Genomic DNA, 23603 nt, shown 5'->3' with positions numbered 1-23603 from the left:
GTATCCAGAGCTGAAAGATAGACTAGGGTAAAATTCTTCTAAATCTGCTACTTAACACCCCTGGACAAGTCTCTGGGCCTCAGTTCCTTCGTCTATAAAATGATGGCATTAGACTAGAACTAAATTCTCTAAGGTATGTTTCACTTCCAACATTTTACTGACCAATTATATACAGAAGTTTTCCTACTAAACAAATTCATTGAGCCATAACTTTGCACTACAAACTAAAGATTCATACTATAATATTATTAGAAGCACTGCAGTTTAAACAAAGGTGGGAAAAGGCAGACATAGGGCAAATGTTCAATGAACAACATGTGTGTGTTAAATGACATCACCATGACCTTGGAAAATATACACGGCTATGAATGAAATAAGTTAACATTTAACTTTAGAAACTGGTGTTTAAGTTAGTTCATATAACTTAAACGCAGTTTCATATGTCACATAATAAAGCTGGGTAATATTAAATGGTTCATCACTTCTATTCCAAAGCATTACTATTATCATTACAAAAATGTTTACAGTAAAAGTCTATCAAGAATGCATACTACCACAACCAGAGGCACTCACAACTAGAATATACAACTGTGTACTGGGGGGCTTTGGGGAGAAGCAGCAGCCAAAAAAAAAAAAAAAAAAGAATGCATATTGTACAGCAACTGAATACATAACTGGTGAATCTCATTAGGAAAATGAGTTCAAGATGTCCACAAAGTTTCAGAGAAAGAGTACCGCATGCTACTTCTATGAACCCAATAGATTTTTTCCCTAAGAAGTTAGTTTGGTTTAAACGTTCAATCAAAATATAAGACTTCAATAGAATCTGATTATTATTAAAAAGGAAGATAAACTAGCCTTACCTTATCCAGTCTCTTTTGCCAGCTGTCCTCCCGTTTTACCATCAGTTCAATACAATGAGAAAGAGTAGCAAGGATTCCAGCAGTAGTTGCTTTAAAAGTTATCGCTTCCCCTTTGAAGTCTATACCATTAATTCCTTTCGGTGTGACATGTGGAAATACTGAAAAAGAAAATTATTCATTAAAAATCTTTCTAATGAAGAAATAATTCCTCACAGCTTAAAATTAGAAAACGTTTAGAAAACTAGCAAGTCAGAGCAGGCTTTTGGATTATGATTTTCTTCCTGTTGGTCAACATTTAGAACTTTCCATTCATGCTCTATGAGCAAAGAAGCTGTGGTAGCATATGTACTTTTTAAGTGCTTTTTTCTAGATTCTATTTCCTGAAATCTATTTTCTGTGCTGCACTCAGTGAATAAAGTGGTAGGAGAAATAATACTTTAACAATAACACTCTGACAGCTTAGAGCAGGACCTAATTAGGGAAAGAATCACCTTACATTTTGAGAAAACTAGAATTAAAAAATCTCTGCAGATAAACTGTAGAACTGAACAAGGTAATACAACAATTTTAAATACATGCCCAAACTTAAGTCCAGGATCAACGCACACACTAAACGGTTATGTCCACATTTTGAAATTTTAATTCAGAGTTAGCCTTTGAATTAAGGGAAAAATCTTAAAACTCACAAGATGCAAACAGGAGAGCATAACATACTATAGCAAATAAGAAACCATTCCAATACAAATCTTATAAATGAAATAATACTTCCAACCTTAAAAACTCATATGTAGATATGACAGCAAAGGTACAATCTATAAAAGAACAAACTGATGAACTGTACCTCATCAAAACTTAAAATTTCTGCTCTTGAAGGCACTGTTAAAAGGATGAAAGTTGCAGGAATGTAAGATGAATACGTCTAGAGATCTAACGTAGAGCATGATGACGACAGCCAATGATATACTGTATTGATTACTGAAAATTTGCTAAGACAGTAGATTTCAGGTGCTCTCATCACAAAAAAATGTTAACTGTGAGATGATATGTTAATTAGCTTGACTATAGTAATCATTTCACTATGTACACCAAATCCTCACACTGTACAACTTAAATATATATAATTTCTTTTAAAAAAAAGTTTTGAATGAAGAGACAAACCACAGACTGGGAGAAAATCTTTGTGTATATTATCTGATAAAGGACTTTATCTATCTATCTATAGTAATCTCAAACTCAACAATAAAAAAATACATAACCCAATGAAAAAATTGGACAAAAGATTTGAACACACACTTCACCAAAGAAGAGATTTGGATGGCAAATAAGCACAGGAAAAGATGCTCAATACCATTAGTGACTGGGCAAAAGCAAATTAAAACTACAAGATACCTCTATCCACCTATTAGAAGACTAAAATTTAAAAAGACTGACCATGCCAAGTGTTGGTGGGGACTTGGAAGACCAGGGACTCTCAAATACAGCTGGTGAAATATAGTTTGGCAGCTTTTTAAAAAGTTAAACATACATCTACCATACAATTTAGTTGTTCCACTCCTAGGTATTTACCCCAAAGAAATGAATATATGCCATAAAAAGACTTATATGTGAATGTTCACAGCAGCATTATTTATAACAGCCAAAAACTAAGCAACCCAAATGGATACTGACAGATGAGTGGATAAACAAATTGTAGTATGTCCATACAAGGGAATACTATTCAACAATGAAAAGAAATCAAATACTGATAGATGCAATAACAATGATGAATCCCAAACTAAGACAGAAGCCAGGCAAAAAAACCCACATGCTGTGAGTCCACTGACATTTAATTCTAGAAAATGCAAACTAATCCACAATGACAGAAAAGAAGAGATCAGTGGTTGGTTGAGAATTGGGGGAGGAATGAGAACATGGAAGGAGGAATCTTTTCAGGGTGACAGACATGATAATGATCTAAACTGTGGTGATAGCTTCCTGATAACACGAAACTTACCAAACTGTATGCTTTAAACAAATATAATTTTTTGTATGTTAATTATATCTCAATAAAGCTGTTAAAAACTTGTATTTTCTGAAAACCCTATCATTCTAACTTCTGCATTTTCTGTTACCCTAACCAAGATCGCTTTTTATTATAAACTACTACTATTATTAATAATCAACATGGAAATTAAGTCACCTGTGTCCTATATAAGAGAACGTGTACAATGTAACAACGGGTATTCCCTGCTAAATGTTTGCAAATGTATATACGTAAGTGGCAGTACAAGATGGAAGAGCAACATGAAATGTCTCTGAAAAAACTCTAGAAGCAGAGAAATGTACCTCTTCAGCTGCACTTACTACTTTCTGAGGCAGCCACCTCAAATCTTTTTCAGAATGACAAAGATACGTAATGGATTTTTAAGCTTTCAAACAGTTGAAAGTAAGTGTCTCAAACACACTAACGTCTCTGAAGTAAATCTCCCTCATGTCACATCTGTCAGGAAATGAAAGTCATGAAGACAAAACCTCATCTTATTTTGTCATCCACTGGGCTCCTCTAAGTATTGGTTACTTTGATTTTTGCTCATATTACCTTATACTGTAGAACTATATTAATCTTGATGGAAAAACTGAGGCAAAAACCCCAAAGTATCTGATAATTTTAGATGAGCATACTCATCTAAATGCCTTAGTTGAAAACAAGGGAAACATGATCTTAAAGAGATAAGGTGACATGCCTTAGTTTCCTCTGGGAAAATGATACACTGTAGTAAAAGGAAGTAGAAAATATGTGAATGAAAGAAATTACAAAACAATCTATAAGTCTAGATTTGTAAGTATTTAGGCTCCAAACATTATCTTTCAGATTTACAGTCCTTTCAGTTGAACTCTGACTTTACACACTTCAAAATTCTTTTAAAGGTACTAACACTCAGAAAATCAAGAAACCCATATGCTCACATTGACAAATGCAGGAGCCAAGAGATTTACAATCCCTTCATTTCATTAAGACTCTCACATATATATATATATATATATATATATATTTTGGTTTTTTGAGGAAGATTAGCCCTGAGCTAACACCTGCCGCCAATCCTGCTCTTTTTGCTGAGGAAGATGGGCCCTGAGCTAACATCTGTGCCCATCTTCCTCTGTTTTATGTGGGACGTCTACCAAAGCATGGCTTGCCAAGTGGTGTGTAGGTCTGCACCCGGGATCTGAACCAGTGAACTTCAGGCCGCCAAAGCGGAACATGCAAACTTAACTGCTGCACCACTGGGCCAGCCCTAAGACTCTCACAAATTTTGAATAGTAGGCAACCTAAGGGGGAATCTTTTTTTTTTTCCTTTTCCCCCCAAAGCCCTGTGGTACACACTTGTATATTTTTAGTTGTGGGTCCATCTAGTTGTGGCATGTGGGATGCTGCCTCAGCATGGCTTGATGAATGGTGCCATGTCCACGCCCAGATCCGAGCTGGTGAAACCCTGGGCTGCCAAAGTGGAGCGCAAGAACTTAACCACGTGGCCACGGGGCCGGGCCCTGAGGGGGAATCTTCAGTTTCTGTGGTGAGGAGTTTTTCATTTCCCCAAATGAAATATTCCAAATGACCATATGTGGGTACACACAAGGCAGAAAAAAAGTGATGGACAAGTTCTTCTGAAGACAGGATGGGAACTGTGTTTAAATCTCTCCTCGCTGGTCTACTATGATAAAGAAGAAACATGGCTGAAGACTATGACCCTGACATCAATCCTACAAGGGTCAACAATCAACTGGTTTGCAACTACTAGCCTATTATAGATATGACTACTCTAACAAAGTCAGATACAGTTGACTAAAATAATGAAATTTAAAATATTCTCACATGAAAAATCTGTGAGCTAAAGGGGGATGAAAAGTGACCTGTGGTCCAAATTCTTCATTTAGACAATTAATGTATGAGCATGTGCACACAGACATAGGTGGGGGAAGGACACTGACTGGCAAGACAGTAAGGGGAATAGGGCCCTAATCATTGGCTGCGCAGGCAGGGCACGCCACCATCACCAACTGCTTGTTGAACTATTTCCCTCATCTTGACCTTGAATGGAGGACTGTGTTGGGGTTCACAGCCCTGAAGAAAGCTGTCACACAGAGCTGCACAGAGTGCATCTGAGCCCTGATGCTAGCAGATTATAAAACTGAACTGGGTAAGAAATTACAGAATTCTAATGGAGAAACAGATGACCCCATAAAACTGCTAACAGAAGATTAAGATAAAATGTCAATTACACAGGACTGAATGAACTAACGAGGATCAGTATAAATTTTTTTTTTTGGTGAGGAAGATTGGCCCTGAGGTAATATCCGTTGCCAATCTTCCTCTTTTTGTTTTTTTTTTGGTTGAGGAAGATTGTCCTTGAGCTAACATCCGTTGCCAATCTTCCTCACTTTGTAAATGGGACACTGCCACAGCATGGCTTGATGAGTGGTGTGTAGGTCCGTGCCTAGGATCCGAACCTGTGAACCTCAGGCTGCCTAAGTGGAGCTTGCAAACCTAACCACTACGCCACCAGGACAGCCCCAGGAGAATTATAATTTTTATGGCTTCATTTGAAATATTGCTGATTTTCTAAACGTTTTGTTTTTTCAGATTTATGAAAAACTTTCTTTCATAAGCAATGACTTATAACAGTTTGATAAATTATACAGCTGTAAACAAAGTTAAACATTTATCTTTTTCTCCCTACCTTATCCCTCCAGAATTTGGAAACTCTTAGTGAGTAATTACTGCTATTTTCATGGTGATACAGTTATTTGCATAAGTTCAATAAGAATCCGTTCTCCTTATAACAAGACACAATTGGAAATATTGGTTATCTTACCAAAGCTTTGACTAGAATGTCGTATTTGAGAGAAACAGGTATAAACTCAGATATGACCAGACGGCTTTTGAGAAACAAAGATTGGACTTTATGAAATAAAGCCATTTGGAAATATTGGTCTAGTACCTTGTTTACAGGGTTCCCAACAACCTTACTGGGTAGGTAAAGAAGGTCACTTACCTGGTAGGTGCAAAGAACCTCAAAAGAAGAGAGGAACTCACCCAAATCTGTAGGTATTGCAGGCAAAGTCTGATGACAAAGCCCTTGGCTTGGCTTTTCTGGCCTCAAAAGGCCTTTAAAGTTCAATCTGAGATTCCTTATAAAAAGTTCCAGGAAAGCAGGTTTAAAAGAGTCTATCTGATCAATTGTTATTCTTGCTGTACTTATGTAAATAATTGGGCAGAATTTATTGAAACTAGACTTACTTTACAAACCAATCAGTCTTAATTTGGCTATCTTTGGTAAAAATGAGAGTGATTTTAGAGAGAAAAATTATGTTTTAGTAAAAACTATATGTACTGTGGATATTAGATCCTAGTTCTGTTAATCATCTTTGAGGTCTCTGTTTTCTACCTGTAAACTGGACTGGATCCTCAATTCTTCTAGTTTCCCGAAATATATGGCTATAAATCTCTGAACTAATGTTTTAAATTTTTTTCATTTTTTTTTGGAAATCATTAAGAACTGAAACCACTCTTGTTCCTAAAGACCTTCAAACTGAAGCTGGACAACTTGATACAAATTTAAGAGAGATCACCACAATAGCATGTCTGTTGCTGTGTAAGCCACTCAAAAGGATACCTGTACACTCAATGATTTCATCAGAGACATTTTAAGCTGAAAAAGATGCTTCAACACTGACATCTAGAAATCTTAACTGGCTGTCCTCTGAGTTCAGAAACTGGTTTATAATTTGCTCCATTCATTAACCTTGTTTTTCTTTTTATTTCCATAGAAATACTTCTTATTAAATATCTGATTGCTTGCTTCCACAACACAGGCCTAACTCTGGAGTCCACCGGCATCACTGCCTTCTAAAATGAATTTAACTGGACTGAGCTATTATCAGGACTAGGAAATGTGTTTAATGAGATGGAACAATCTACCACTCAGCTTCTGGACTATGAAACTTCTTATAGTTTCAAAGGCGGGACTGTGGGGGATCAGAATTGGCCACCTCAAAATGTGTCTTCTTGGCACGAAGATTATTTTGGGCTGGTTACTTTTAAATACTGTAGACATGGGAGAAGCTCTGAAAAGTAGAATTTACCCTTTGTAAGAGACATTTACATTTGTAAGGGAAATCTCCATCCGTAAAGGTATCTCCCTCTCTGTACCAGGAAGGAGGAGGGAAGACCCTATCTCTAGAAACTCTTACCAATGCAGAAGGCCAGGACTTACATCTGCATAATAACCTTAAAAAAATTTTAGGAATCCACCCCAGCTTTTTCTTAGGATACGTCAAAAAGAAGAGCATTGATTGACCATCAATTACAAACTTCTGGTTTTGTTTTTTTAAGATTCTACACATAAGTGATGCCATGTGGTATTTGTCTTTGGCTTATTTCTCTTAGCGGCATGCCCTCCAGGTTCATCTATGTTGCTGCAAAACACAGGTTTCTAATGAACAGTTCAGAATTCCTTCTACTGAGTTAGCCATTTTAAATAGAGCAACAATTAATAAACTGCTCTATGAAACAAACTACCTTGTTCCTGGGCTCTATAAATAAATGTGCTGTGAGATCAGAGCTATTTCAATAATTTCCTTTAATAACACTGACTATATATTTTCAACACCAGTTTATCAAATGGAGAGAGAAAAACAATGTTAAAGAGAAATACACTCTAAAGATACAGTCAAATTCCACTGCAATGCTTTCCCTCTAAGAAATACACTTTTTCAGTGGTAGAAACTGATTCTACCAAATACTGCTGAAATAAGTGGGCCAATGTCTGGAATTTAGAATGAGTCTTTGTTAGATAATGAGCAGCCATCATTATTTAATATCAGAACATGTTTTTTTCCTACCTCTCTTTTCCTAGAAGAAACTTCCACTTTCCAGCAGTTCCACTGCTTTTTAAAAATTACTCAATTAGATAATTATTCTTGTTACATAGTTAGTTATTGTACAACTTTAGAAAGTGTATTTTATCCAGCTGAGGGGGAAAATGTACTACTTACTCTTTTCCTTATTTCCATTGGTATTATGCAAGAAGTCGCCATCAGAACGTGTTGTAGGAAAGTCATCTTCATCATCTTCTACCACTAAACAAAATAAATTTAAGGATATTAGGATGAAAGGAAATAGAAATTAACCAGTTTATTCTTATGGTCAACTGAGTCAATATACTATGGATTCTGTGAATACAAGATCTTATTCATCTTTATATTTTCAGTGCTTATCAAGGTATGCCCAGTAAATATCTGTGGAATGTCTTTAAATACAAAACATTATTATAAAAAAATTGTACCTATTTTTATTTATGTAAGGGATGGTACTGAGATATGAATTACTCTGTCCCTTAGTCTTCCTACCTACTTGGGGCAATTTCATAATTCTACAAGAGGCCTCCAAGAGCTGAGCAAGACTGTAAGAGATAATATAGGCAGAGGATACTCTAGCTTGCCTCTTGAGAGTTCTTAAATTTACCATTTCTGGATATGTAGGGGAAAGACAATGACTTGCAGTTGTGATATAGACTTCTATTCATCCCAATGTGTCTGTGCCTGGACATCCCTTTCAACTTGCACAATTACAGAACAAAGAGAATCCCCTGTGTTCTTCTGCAGACCTCTTCCTTCTATTACTGTCCCTTTTTCTACTGCCTAACATACTTTAATCCCATGCACTATGTATTCCACTTTTAATCTAACTTTCTAAACCTTAGCTCCCAATCTTACTCTCTGTTTTCTATCAAGCTTTTTTAAGGCTTCTTTATTTTATTATCTTTTGAGGAACTCCCTTTCTACGGAAGGAATCTTCCTTCTAAGCTGATGTCTTACTTCTTGCTTACATCTCTTTACCTCAGGAGTAATTTGGCTCTACAAGGAACATTTCATCTACTTTAGCTTTCTCTCCAATGGATGCAGAGCCCACTCCTATTCCTTATTCCCTCCCTTGACTAAATGGTAGGAATCACCATGGAAAATACCTGTATTCTGTACTGCCGTTTTCTAATTACTATGCTATTTCGTTTTTTTCATCGCTTAAAGATTTTGCTACTCATCTATAACAACTCTTTCAAATCATAAGCTGCTATTATCTACTAACATTTACTATTCATTTCTACCCAGCTAACTGATATCAATAGCCAACTGACTTTTTTCTTTTCCACTCCTACAGACTTTAATCTCCATATTGAAGCCTCTGCAGACATCTCAACCCCAAGATTAATCAGGTTCCCAGATTCTGTGGATCTTCATTTTTCATCAATCATTTGCAAATATTGTCAATTCTAAGAAATTCATTGACACAGCACACTGCTCTGTTTTTAAATCAGTACTCATCATCAGAGAAGATCTTGACCTTGACTCAATACTACTCTGATTAACTTGTTTTAAATACTACTGCTGAGAGGTCTGTGCTTCACTCATCTCATTACTATCTATTCTGTGTTACTGGAGATTCAATTTACTGTCTCTAACCATCCAATAGCCTCGTACCACCAAACAGGGATTTTCAACCTTCTTTCTCTAGCCCAATACTCAATATATAAAACTGATGAAAACATGAGCTGCTCTGGCTAAAAGAGTGGCCTTCTTTCTTTCCTTCCCAAATACCCCTTGTCCATCCCTGAGGCACCAGTAAGGGATGTCTGACATGGTTTGAAACCACTGGATGAACAGAAAAGCAGTATTAGATGAACCTTTACTTTTAAAGTGGCATATATGTCTTGTTTTAAAATCAAACAGTATGTTTAGGTCAGAGAAAATGTCTTCTACTTCTGTAATCTCCAGGTATCTAGACCTAAAGGGTTAATTAAATTTTACTGAAGTGTATATGGGAGTGTGGGGGTCAGGTTAAGACTATCGTACTAGCAATTCTGATAAAACATTGTATATGAACACACTGAACACCTAAAATAAAATGCGAGTTTGCTGTTATCATTTCAATGACACACTTAATGAAGAACAGTGATTCTTAAAGTTCTTTCAGTTAGAGACAGTCCTGATAATTTAATGTGTGCATCTATAGAGATCCTTAGACTCAGGTCAGCAACTCTGATCTACAGTTAAAGTAGGAAACTACGGTCCAGGTATGTATTTCACCTTTTCCCAGCATGTATTCTTAAAAGCAGCAATATTTCTTAAAATAGTATTTATAGGAAAATCAGTTGTTATAGGCTGAACTGTGTCCCCCTCAAAATTTATATGTTGATGTCCTAGCCCCCAGAACCTCTAAATGTGGCTATATTTGGAGACAGGGTCTTTACACAGGTAATCAAATTAAAATGAGGTCACTAGGGCGGGTCCTAATCCAATATGACTGGTATCCTTCTAAGAAGAGGAAATCTGGACACAGACAATTATAGAAGGTAGATGACGTGAAGTCATAGGGTGAAAATGGCCATCTATAAGCCAAGGAGAGAGGCCAAGGAACAGATCCTTCCCTCATGGCCCTCAGAAGAAACCAACCTTGCCAAAACCTTGATCTCAGACTTCTAGCCTCCAGAACTGTAAGAAAATAAATTTCTATTGTTTAAGCCACCTAGTCTGTGGTATTTTCTAAGGGCAACTCTAGCAAACTAATGCATTAGACTGCCACCGCTGCTATTTGTTCAAACATGAGTAAAGTTTAAAATCAAATCTTCTACACAACCTGGTTATCATTGCATCCCAACTTCTATTCCTCCCACCATCACTTTTTCCTTTAAATACTATATACTGTTGATGTGGATCAATGCCAAAGAGTCTTGCCTCAGTAGTGGGGAGAAATGGAAATACATTATTGTAAGGTTCCTCTTACACTATATGTGAAGTGGTATATTACTTGAAGGTAGACTGTAGTAAGTTAAATGTGCATACAAGCATACCTCATTTTATTGCACTTCACTTAATTGTGCTTCGCAGATATTGCATTTTTTTTTCCTTGAAGATTGGCCCTGAGCTAACATCTGTTGCCAATTTTCCTTTTTTCTCCCTCTCCCCAAAGTCCCAGTATATAGTTGTACATCCTAGTTGTATGTCCTTCTAGTTGTTCTATGTGGGATGCCGCCACAGCATGGCTTGATGAGTGGTGTGTAGGGCTGCACGCAGGATCCGAACCAGCAAACCCTGGGTCACCAAAGCAGAGTGTACGAACTTAACCACTACACCACCAGGCCAGCCCCACATATTGCATTTTTTACAAGATCATCCACCAGCAAAAGAGATTACTCACTGAAGGCTCAGATGATGGTTAGTACTTTTTAGCAATATTTTTTATTTAAGGTATGTATATATTTTTTAGACATAATGCTATTGCACACTTGAGAGACTACAATAGAGTATAAACATAACTTTTATATGCACTGGGAAACTAAAAAAATCATGTGACTCACTTTATTGTGATATTTGCTTTATTGCAGTGGGTTGGAACCAAACCGACAGTATCTCCACAGTATGTCTACCCTACAAACCCTGAAGTAGCCACCAGAATAACAAAGAGTTGTAACTAAAAAGCCAAAAAGGGAACAAAGAACAAAGACTAAAAGAATTTCAACTCAGATCAAACACAATCAGCAAAACCAAGAAATGAAACCACGTCAAGTGACCTAGTTATACTGGCAATGCACTCAGTGCTGTTTAGTAATACTGCCATGAGTAGTTCATTGCTGCCTTAAGAGAAAAACTGAAGAACAGATGTTAACAACATCAGTAAAATCTTTAGCAGTAACAAAGAAAGAGTAACTTCAAAACTCACATTAAAACTAAGTTAACTGAAGATGATCTCTCTCTCAAAAAAAACCTCACTACGAATTACTTGCTCCATTACTGATTTCTACTATGAGAAAAAGGCCAGAAGAAGGGAGGGAAGGAGAGAGAGGGAAAGAGAGGTGAAGAGAGGAAGAGAAGGAAGAGAGAGGGAGGAAGAGATCAATTCCAAATCTGGAGGATTTAACATAAACATGCTTGTCACTAAGACTCATGATGGGGTAAATTTACTAGAGATAATCATGTGAAACCCTCTATATTACCAAGACGACAGATACTATATTTTTTAATGGAATAGTGTTTAAAAATCACTTAAAAAAATGCAGTGGTATCTGGTATGGGTGATCAGACTAATTCGGATGTTATTAAAGTACAAAAGTTATATGGGCACTGAAAATCTGTTACACTGGGGGCTTGCAGCAAAAGTGACCATAATTACCTTTATCACTTAAGAGACATTACTGTTTAAGATCAAGAGGCTTTAAATCCATTCATTCTCCAAGAAAAAATAGTGGTAATAGCCTAATTAACCTTTATCCCTTTGAAGTTCATCCTTGGAGACAGCATCAGCACAGGCATCGAAGTACTTCTGCAGAGTATCAACTTGTCTACATAGGATATCTCTAAATGTTTCCATTTCAGCCAATTTCTCACGTAAACTGTGGCCTTTCTGCAAAACACAAAAAGGTGGATGTAATCTAAGTTAACAAAACAAGAATTTACTTAGTCCTATGGTATTTCATCACCTTTTAAGGTCTACATGTTACTACTAAGGGCATGGGATAGGGAGAACTGCCAAGTTCAATGTAATACTCCCAGGAATAGACTTGAAACTCACTAATTAGTGGCTTAATAGTGATAAGCCTGGAGGAAATAAGAGAGCAGTAAGCCTGACAATTTGATAATATAACATTTAATATTTTCAAATTAGACATTGTGAGGAAAAATTGTGAAAGACTTTGAAATGGGCAAAAATATTATTGAGTGTCCTTTCAAAGGAATGGTGAGTGTCATCTACAGAACCCTTAGCAGAGGGTGTCCTCTGACCATAGAGAAATCTTTGATTTCATTGCATTTGAATTAATTTACAACTCTTTAAGTAGCAAAAAACTGAGAACAATGTAAATGATTCTTGTCCATGAGATGCAAATCAACTTTGTCCAGTGGAGAAACACCGGTTACTAATCTGTGGATACTGACCAGTTTTGCATTTATCAGCAAAATAATTTCAGCATTCTTCAGATTCTCCTTTGAACCAAACTTTTTTTTATATCTTATCTCATCAATGAATGAAATAAAATAAAAATTCATTTTATGAGTCATGATTTTACCCCTTAAAAAACTATTCTATAACAACTTCAAATGTTCTTTTAAAAAACTATCATTCAGTACTAAACTCGAATTTATGTTGTCTTAACTTAAAGCATTCATAACAACAAACCTTGAATGAAGAGGTGGATGTTGCAGAATAACCACTTGCTCCAGACACTAGGGACACCATTGAGCCATGTCGACGCAAGCTGGATTCAGATCCATATCCAGATTCGGTCTGAAACAGAAAGTAAACTACATGAAAAAAATTAAATAAAAAATACTTAATCATCACAAGAAAAAAATTTGTGACTGTGAGGCCAAGGATGTTAAATTAACTGTGGTAATCATTTCATAATATACACACATATCAAATCATTATGCTGTATACCCTAAACCAATACAATATTATACATCAATTATATCTCAATAAAACTAGAAAACATACTTAATAGAAAAAAGTTTTCTTATAATTAATAAGGTTATTGTAACAGTAATTAGCAGTCTGAGTTCACTCAAGAAATATAGGCAATCCACTGGCACAAGTAATATTAATGTAGCTATATTTCTACCTAATAAAGTTTCACTTCAATACATTCCATTATAAATTATATAAATCATTCCAAGGAAAAAGAAAATACAGTATACTCATGAATATCAATTCCATTGTTATTCAATTTAAATAATGGAGATTCATTTGTCACTATTTCAGTCAGTAACTGCACTGAGACAACTTTAAATATAAGTAATTTAACTTTAACAAATATACATATACAAACACAAATGGGTCCTCGCTGTTTAAAAACTAGTCATTCTAGAAATGTCTATAATTGTGCCAGTGATGCTGCCATTACATAAAGTACTCCTGACGGGCCTACCACAACCTTTAGAATAATTTTATGATATAGCCACAAAATGAAGCTATCGCATATCATTTTTCGGAGTTCCAAAATAAAAATTTAAAGTCTCATTACTTTAAAACAGTCGCTTCAAACTACATAATTAAGCTTGACTACCTTTCTTATTCACACTACACGGCTCAGATTTAGTTTTGGATTTCCCTCAAAAATCTAATCTCATCAAAGATGTCAATATTTTAAAAACACTTTAATAGGGGCTAAAAATAATTCTAAAAGAAAAGTTATAAACTATTTTGAAAAGTGGCAATGTTATTGATACATCTATTTTGGCTTCTCAAGATGTCTACTTTGAAGGCAAAACACTCATCCTGAATTTATAAGATCTGCTTTTTGATGGCAGAGTGGGGTACGGGGAGCAAGGATGAAAATGGGAAGAAATTATTTTATGGTCACAACTGATATACTGTTAAATGTTCTTAAAAATCGTAACAAGCTTTCAAAATCTCATTGATACGATTTTAGGTAATACTTTAAAGGCTGGCTTTTTCTGAATTCCACTTGCTCTTACACAAGAAAAAAGAAGTTGAGCTTACTTAGAAACTCTAATCACCAATATAGTATTTTGAAAACACCAAATTCTAGCTAAAATTAATAATGTGGAATTTAAATACAGTAACTGCAGGAATATTTTCCCCTTTCAACATGTCTCCTTTAAGAACCCTCATACAAATTGCTCGGCAAAAAAACCCCCCTTCTTTTCCAAATTTGTGTGTTTGTAAGCAGTATTCCTGAACGTGTTTTGCATGAACGTAAAATGTCATTTTGGTTTAGTGAAACATTTACTGAACATGTCCTGCATAGAACAAGGTTTACTTCTTTTAAATACTACAGTAATACTTTGTTATAATAATCCTTTTTATTAAAAAAATTAAAAAAAAAAGCACAATCTTTTGGCCGCTAGAGGGGTTCAGTACCATTTTCCAAGTAGCAGTATACTTGGAAAGCTGACACAAAGGTTACTATCGGTCAAAGTCCAATAGTAACCTTTAGACTAATTCCTTTACATGTACCTGCACCCTCTGTATCTTGACTTCTTGAGAACGTTTAAAAGCATGATAAATTAAACCATATAGTTCAAAGTTATGAATTTAATAAAGCACCAGAAATGCCTAAGAACTGATTTGAAAACTCTCAAAGTCACAGCTAAATTTTATAGCTCGGTTTAATCACGTGGGAGATACACTTATATATTATCATTTTGCACAGTCTGTTCATCAGCCCATGCACTCCAAAAGCAGTGGTGTAAAATATGCAAAAAGGTCGGCTTAATTTTTTTAAGAGTACCTATCTTTTGAACAGCCTATTCTTTTCTTCTCATAACATTCTCTAGCAAGAAGCACAGCAAAGAAATCGAGACAGAAATCAAGTAACTTCTTCATGGTGTCAAAATTCATCTAGTTATTAGTGGCATTGCCTCTCCATCCCCAAAGTATACTGTCTCTTTCCATTTTAATTATGGGAAGAGATAAAATACAAGTAAGATTAAATGTTAACATGAGAACAATGGAGCATTTTCCAGAAACTGAAGTTCTGAAACCCATAATAAAACCAAATAAGCTTGCTACGTTGTGAGCATCCACACATCTACTTTAATATTATTATTTTAAAGCAAACCACATAAGAAGCAAGCCACTATAATCAGGAGGACAATTTAATCAATAGGGTTGTGACTTAAAATATCATAATAAATTGTAATGGTAACAATGTTATTCTTCTCTAGGTCAATATAAACATGTATTTGAGATATAATTTGGCACGACAATTTCATGCTTGTAAATATTAAAATCTCATTTATTTAGCCTTTCAAATACTTATGGGTCCCCCTAGAGAAGCAGTAGCCTCCGAAGCAGAAAGAACACAGGCTAAGAGGGAGAAGACAGCTCTAGCATCACTTTGACCACTAGACAACCAGAGAAGTCAGTCATCACCTTCCTGGGATTAATTTTCTCATCTTTAAAATATGGCTAGTCTAGAACTACTATTCTCTATACCAAAACTTAGGCTAAAAATGTACGTATCCAATGGAAGCCAAATCTAAGTGTCCCTTGTTGAACCAGTTGGAGGGATATAACGTAATTTACTCAGAAAAGTAATGTTTACAATGTATCAGATGAAGAGAGGTTCAACCCACAATAATTTCTAGGAATCGCAGCACCTCGTGAATCAAAGAAATTTAAAAATAGATTTAAGAAAACGGTATTAAACAGGATTTTATCATATTCTAACTGCCTAGAACCTGGCAGCACTACAATTAATTTCTTTGAGTAAAATATTTGCTTACCCTTCAGATACTGTTCTCAAACCACACTGGAAAACAGAACATTTACTCAGATTAGTCCTAGAGAGATTTTTTTCAAATCCTAGTCATTCTTGAATCATAATTTAAAAACCAATATTAAATATAATATCTCATTTGAAGGTCATTTATGGGACCTGGTTATTCATTTTGCATTTTCTTCCACTGGAGGATGAGATGAGCTTTCCTTTACAAAAATATCTAAACAGGCAAAGTGTTATATTGAGATGAGGCTGGAAGGGTTAACCAGGGCCTTATCACACACCCTAGTTAAGTGTTAAATGAATACTGGAGGGGCAAAAGACATTGAGACACTGCCTATCACAATCCAAAGTACTAAAAAAATGTCCCAATATGATCTAGTCCTGTACAGGTAGAGGGGTAATAACAGCTGCCCCCACTCTCTCCTTGATTTCAGAGCTTCCTCTTTCTTGTACCTAGAATTTAGGGCTTCAGATTCTACAATATACCCTCATACATACAGGAGAAAAGTAAAGTAGACATCAGCTAGCTACCAAGTCCTTCCTTTGCACCAAAAGCTATTTAAGAACCCAATCTGTGATACAAAAGATGATTCTAAATAAACTAACTTTGACACTCTGAAATTCAGTCTTTTCTTTTTTTTGTTAAATCCTTCTTCCTTCAAGACAGTGTAGAGGTCAAACTGTCTTTTTTCTTAGTGACATTAAAATGGAGGTGAGAAATAACTAGATAAATCAAATGAGGCTGTATAAAGGAAATCTGTTAAACAATTTTTCCACTCGAGCTTTAGAAAACAAATACTAAGGGATAAGGGAGATCTTTTTTGTTTTGCTTTGAGAGGAGGGCTAGATGAAAGAGTTGAATAATTTTAAGTGGAATATTTTATAAATTAATTCCAGATAGCCACCTTGGATAAATTACAACAACAACAACAACAACAGGTAAAAGCTGATACTTGGGACACCATGTGCCAGGCATGATGCTAGCACTTTAAGTGCATTATCTCACTCAATCCTTTCAACAGCCTATGTGAAATGGGGACTCTTATAACACCCATTTCATTGGTGATTTTCTGTAATGTCTTCAGAGTCAAAGCACTGGTAAGTAAGGGGCCAGGATTTCACTCCAGACTCAAGTGCCCATGTTAATCATCATGCTATGCTGCCTCAGCATTGAGTCTCTGCTTCTACCTCTCTCAAATCTGTCTCTTTCTCTATTTTCCCACTGTTATTCTCTAGTTCTGGTCACTAAGTGTCTCATTTGGAAAAATCCTCCAGCTTTCTAACTGCTTTTACTCTTGTTCCTCTTGAAATCCTTTCTGGTGTAGCCAGAACAGTCCTTTAAAAATAGACGTCTTTTGATTCTTCACTCACCGTTTTAAATCCTATTTCTCCTAGGATCAAGTGCATACATTGCTTACAACGCCCTGTTAGAGGCAGAAATACAATTACACTAAACCATTAACAGCTTTCATACTCATTTACCATCCATTACTTAAAGTGTGTGGCATCAGTACTGCTGTAATGGAGTCTTCTGTTCTAGTATCTATTTGTTGTAAGGAGACAGTATCTGATTTAAAATAGTGAAACTTGAAGAAGCAGGCAAGGATACAAGAAGTGTGTTTTATAGTGAAGAAATCTTTAATAATACCTTGTAATATTTATATTACATCACGACAAACAGAAATGGCAAGGAATAGGATATAGTGGAGTATATGAGGAAGCCATCTGGCGTAAACCTAATTGGGCCTGACTTTGTTCTTCCAAAAGGGCCTGACATGGCCATTGAGCATGCATTGTATATCTGCTTTAAACACTTCCTATGGGAAGAACAAATGTCCTTAAGATAAAGGTGCAACTCCCCTCCACACAATGGCATTTCCTTAAGGATAAGCACCTTTCCTTAGGTTAGGAACTGACTGCTGTGCTCACCTGTGACCACCCAGCTCGAGACAACAGACCTGCCACCCTGTTGTGTCCACCAAGACAGCAGACCTACTACCTGCTGCATTCATCAACTGCTGTGCCGACAGAGCAGTCTCATGACTGCTGTAAAAGAGACATTTCAATCATACATGAAACATTCTCTTTCAGGGTATATAACCATTCTGTACCCCCCACTTCTTTGGTGCCCTTCCTTCCTTCGGGAAGCAAGGCCCGGGGCCATGGTCCTCACATTTTGGCTCAGATAAACTCACCTAAATTTTCATTTATAGGTTGGTTATGGATTATTTGTGTTGACAATCATAAGCGCTTAATAAATGTTAGCTACCATTCCCTCTCAACCTCCCACAAAGGCAGGATATTCCTTTATATCTCTACTCCAGAAACATTTATACAGGAGAAAATTAAAAAAAAAAAAAAAGAAGCAGCTAGCAGATGTAACAAAATACCAACACTGTTCTCTAATTTTCTTATTTTATGATTTTACCTAGAAAAAAAAGCCAGAGCATATTTTCTTCCAGAAGAACATTTCATAAACACAGAATAAAAAGGTCACAATTCCATTCTTTTTACCTATTTACAAAGAGATTACAGCAGCAAAATAATTAATGCTATTTTTTGAAGCTCCTTTAAATGTCCCAGTAAGAGAAAAAACAGGTTTAATATGTTTAAGCAGTATTCACAGGATTGTTGAAATGTTAAAGATATTTGGCCAGGGGACCTAAACCATTAATTAATTCTTTTCTGCAAAGATCGTAAAAGAAATATATGCACGTAAAACAATGGTCAGCAAATGAATATTCTTTATGACTCTGGGGCTTTGGCCTCAAACTTAAATTTTCTACAGAGGATATGCATTCCTTTCTTGAGGGGAGGAGAGAAATCGAGATCTATATCAAACGATACTCATAACTTATTGCTGAGTGGAGGAAAAGCTACAAAACAGTATGATATTATTTATGTAAAACTGTAAGGCTGTACATGCAAAGAAAAATCTGGAAGGAATCTTTTGCTTAAGAATGAACAGTAGTCATTTCTATGTGGCCTGAATTTCCATTTTCTTTTTTTTTTTGTATTTTCAGTATTGTCAATATTGTTTGAATTGTTTACAGCAATCATACATCACTTCTACAAAACTAAAAAAAAATAAAGTCAAAGAACACATTTTTAATCTATCACTCTTAGAAAGGGTAAAAAAATAATTATGCTGGTAAAGCTGCAGGGAAATGAAAATCTGCACATTCTGTAGACGATATGTACGGCCTGTGGCCAAGTGGTTAAGTGCACGAGCTCAGCTTGGGTGGCCCAGGATTCCCCTGATTCAGATCCTGGGAGTAGACATGGCACTGCTCATCAGGCCATGCTGAAGTGGCGTCCCACACAGCACAACCAGAAGGACCCACAACTAGAACATACAATTATATACTGGGGGGCTTTGGGGAGAAGAAGAAGAAGGGAAAAAAAAAAAGATTAGCAACAGATGTTAGCTCAGGTGCCAATATTTAAGGAAAATAAAAAGAAGTGTACATTAGTACAATCTTTTTGGAAATCAATTTGGCAACATATATCAAAAGTGCTCATATCTTTAAACCTAGTAATTCTATTTTTGAGAATCTACCATAAAGACACAACTAAACTGCAGAAAAATCCTTTATGTGGGAAAGCAGTAAATACAAACGCAAAAAGAAATACTGAACCAATCTAAAGGTCTAATAATAAGCAAATGAGTACCAAAATTACAGTGTAATAAAACATTAACAAAGCTGTGTTGTAAAGAGTAAATGAGGTTAGATAGGGAAAAAAAGATGTAAACTTTGTTGTCTTCATAATGTTTTAGAGAGAAAATGTACAGAGAATAAGAAGGAAATACACTAAAATGAAGAGTAATTGTCTCAGTTATAAGAGCGAAGGCAGTTTTGTTTTTTTTTCCCTTATAATGAGCAAATACTACTTTTAAAAACCAGGGTGGGGGGTGCCAATAAAACCTAACCAATAAAACTATTTGCAGGAATGGTTTTAAAAGACTTGACAAGAATTTTAGATCTAATTGTATGGGGAAGTTTTTTTTAAGGGGGATGACTAGATGATTCATTTTTTGGGAATTCAACTATGAATCCATGAGAAAAGCTAAAATTAACTAGAAAGAGATATTACAAAAAAATTGAGATTGTTGTTCCTGGAATAATCATGTTACCACTCACTGATCAATGTTCTCATAACCATTCAATTTCATTTTGACACAAAATGGGGATAAGACCTGCACTGAAAGGCTTCAAGGAGGACTAAATGATAACAGGGGCTACTCAATCCTCTATCCCTCTAGAGAACAAGGGGCTAGAAAATGAGCGGTGACGTAAGCAATGCTATCACCTGCAGACCTTGTATGTCAAGCACAGTGACTTACTATGTGAGTGAAAAATGACAGAACTGTTTTCAGCAAGGATAGCATTTTAACCTGTAAGGACACTCATCTACCTTGCTCCCTATTCTTACTATTCCTAACCTAATGCTGTCTTTCATCTCTCAACACCAAACACGCCCAGAATATTTACCAGGCAATAAAGATAACATAAACAAAATCATTTTTAGGCTGTTAGCCATGTATGATTTATTTGATAAAAAAAAGCAGTTTTGTGTTCTTTGATTTTTTTAAAGAAACATTTTCTCCCAGCTAATGTCCAATATACTCAGCAAGTAAAATTAGAAAGTAGTTTCCACTGCTGTCAATATGTGTAAGACAAGCCACCCACCATTACTTTTCCACATCAAATACAGAAAAAGCAGAATCCTATCTCTCCCGGTGACTGTTAGAAATCTTCCCTCCTGATTAAATAAAAATTCAAACACAACACTGAAATATAAAAGATGGCTTTTGTAGCATATAACCTCACTTCAATATTTTCTATAGGAACAGTAATACGGACTAGTTATTTAACTCGAGATTGTCTTTTTTCTTTATCTTTCTTATCTAAAGAAACATTTTGCAAGCAAATTACAAACCAATGAAAGAGAGAAACAAGCTGAAAATCTAGTAATATTCACCTAAATTGTTTTAGTAGCAAATGTACCGTAAGCAGTATAAAAACTTGCAAGTTTGGTAAAAAATTACAGAACACATTTTCAGAACATTATGTTTGTATAACTATTTATCTCACACTATCCTTCGAGCACAAGTAAATAAACAATTAATTATAAATGGACTGAGGGTGGCCAACTCGCAGTAACCTAGAATGAAAAAGCAATCAGATTTTCTCAAGATATTTACTTTGGGAAATGCCAAGAGATTAGTGCAGTTCACAGTTGAAGCTGAAAAGAAGTCAAAGAGAGGGAAAAGGTCATGACGAATCAAGGAAAAAGAGGTTAAGAGTGGAATGGGAGAGCAAAGCTTATGAATAAACATGAGCTATGAAAGAGAGAGAAGAAATAATGGAATGAAACTAAGCTACATGAAATGTAGGCGGGGCAGGTAACAGGAGAGTAGCTCAGTTTTATCAACAGTAAGAGCACTCAGAATTCAGTTTACAGTTCTTTCTTTGCAGGTAGCACATTCTAAATTTTCTTGGTTCCTGGCACTACTCCCATTTCTCAAAGTTAACATGGGTTGGCCTGTACTCTCTGTAACCTAAAGAGTTTAACTAAAATGAATGGACCTAAGGGGGCCGGCCCCGTGGCCAAGTGGTTGGGTTCATGTGCTCTGCTTCAGCGGCCCAGGGTTCCCCCCATTCAGATCCTGGGCGAGGACACGGCACCACACATCAAGCCACGCTGAGGTGGCATCCCACATGCCACAACTAGAAGGACCCACAACTAAAAATGTACAAGAATGGACCTGAGATTTCAATACCTGCAGGACCTTTGCAAATTTTTAATAGTCATCTGATCTGAACAAACAACTATGTTCAGTTTTAGTATTATTGCAAAACTGTTTTCCAAAGTGTTTGCACCAATTTACACCTGTTGCTCCCAGTGTTGTCCTTGTCAACTCTTGGTATTAAGTCCTTTTTTTTTAAGCCACTCTAACAGGTATATTGTGTTCGCTCTATTGTGGTTTAAATTTGAATTTCCCTGATGACTAATAGCATAGAGAACCTTTTCATGTGTGTATTACCCATTCGATATTTTCTTTTATGAAGTGCCAGTTTAAGTCTTTTGGCTTTTTTTTTTTAATTGAGCTAGGTAAACTCTTCTTAGATTTGTAGGACTCTGCCTTTTTGACGTAAAATATTGTCAAGTTATATCTCCTCAACCGGCTCCATAGTTAATAGCAGCTACCTAAATATCTTCTTTCTTCACTGTTCATGGAAAATCCTCTGATACCCTCTGTTACCATCTTGGTAAGAGATAAACACCTTCCCCAGATAAAAGAATCTGGCTGAAAACTGTCTAAATTACTGCCATTTATTCCCTCTTTTCAAGATGATATACTTTATCGAGTATTTAGGCAACATACGGAAGTACAAAGTGCAGATGTTGGCTCAAGTGAATTCAGCCTTCACAATTGTAGGCAATAAAAACTAACAAAGTTATTTTAAAAGCCCTTGACAGCTGAATTATTTTATTCCAGAACAAACCAAGAATATTAAAGCAGGGTGGTACCTTGTTTCCCTCTTTGATTTCACCAACCTCCAAAGTGCTGGTAGTGTGACACTATCTACATTTAGGTGTTAAAAAAAATTTACTAACCATGTATGGATTACTGCAAGCAATTTAACAATTAACTCCCACTGTTAGGAACAAACCAAATTCCTAATCTTAATGAGAGAAACACCCAGAAACATCATGAAGTTTCTTTGCTGGTTAATACATTACTGTTGTGTATGCGGCTTTTCTACAACTTATCTGAGAAAATGGCAGACCCCTGACTACTCTGGCAGCTATTAGATTTGCGCTTCCCTCAAAAATTAAAACTCTTGAATGTAAAGGAGAGATAAAATTTGGTTCCATTTCCTTACCTCTGTCACAGTGGTACAATGCAAACAGGTAAATGGAGAATTGGTTCTAATCCACTGATCCCATGAAATTACTTACTTAAAGTATACACTAAAAATAATAGTTTAAAAAAGTTATATTTGTACTCTTAAGCCTTTGCAATTAAATCAGATCCAAAATGCAAAGCTAAGTTTATATGATAATCATTTATGAAGTAGACAAGCAGAGAAAGAACCTCTAGTATCTGTTAAGAAAATTTTCCAACATTATAGTTGATTAAAAATGGCAGAGATAATATGACGTTACATGACCTTGATATTTAAAAACTGCTAAGAAGAAACAGGTATATTCTGCCACCTACCTATTAAAAAATAGTTTTCTAATAAGTTTATGTCAAATTTAAGATAAAAGAAACTAAACTGTCAAAGCAGCAGAAGTTGCTTAGAGAAAAAGCATGAAAACCAAGCTGACCCTGAGATAGCATGGGGAAATTTCATTATGACCAATAGCAACACAATTTTTAAAAGATCTTTAAAATGAGTCTTGGGCATCACTTAGGTGGCTCAACCATAACAATCTTCTGGTAAGGAATTTT

The 23603-nt window shown here is 35.7% G+C and overlaps 1 protein-coding gene across 2 annotated transcripts in view; it reads right to left on the bottom strand.

Annotated features, from left to right (window-relative positions):
- CERT1 (ceramide transporter 1) overlaps positions 1 to 23603 on the bottom strand; it is a 115570-nt gene that overhangs the window by 39935 nt on the left and 52032 nt on the right. For both annotated transcript variants that reach the window (XM_044777991.2, XM_044777994.2), the window contains exons 4-7: positions 13069 to 13176; positions 12159 to 12297; positions 7896 to 7979; positions 864 to 1021 (exon numbers count right to left, since the gene is read on the bottom strand). In XM_044777991.2, coding sequence (XP_044633926.1) covers positions 864 to 1021; positions 7896 to 7979; positions 12159 to 12297; positions 13069 to 13176 — 489 coding nt within the window. The remainder of the gene's footprint in view (positions 1 to 863; positions 1022 to 7895; positions 7980 to 12158; positions 12298 to 13068; positions 13177 to 23603) is intronic.

Source organism: Equus asinus, chromosome 9, assembly GCF_041296235.1.
Source record: "Equus asinus isolate D_3611 breed Donkey chromosome 9, EquAss-T2T_v2, whole genome shotgun sequence".
Taxonomy (NCBI): Eukaryota; Metazoa; Chordata; class Mammalia; order Perissodactyla; family Equidae; genus Equus; species Equus asinus.
The sequence above is the reverse complement of the archived record's forward strand: the minus strand, read 5'-3'. Positions and strand labels throughout refer to the sequence as shown.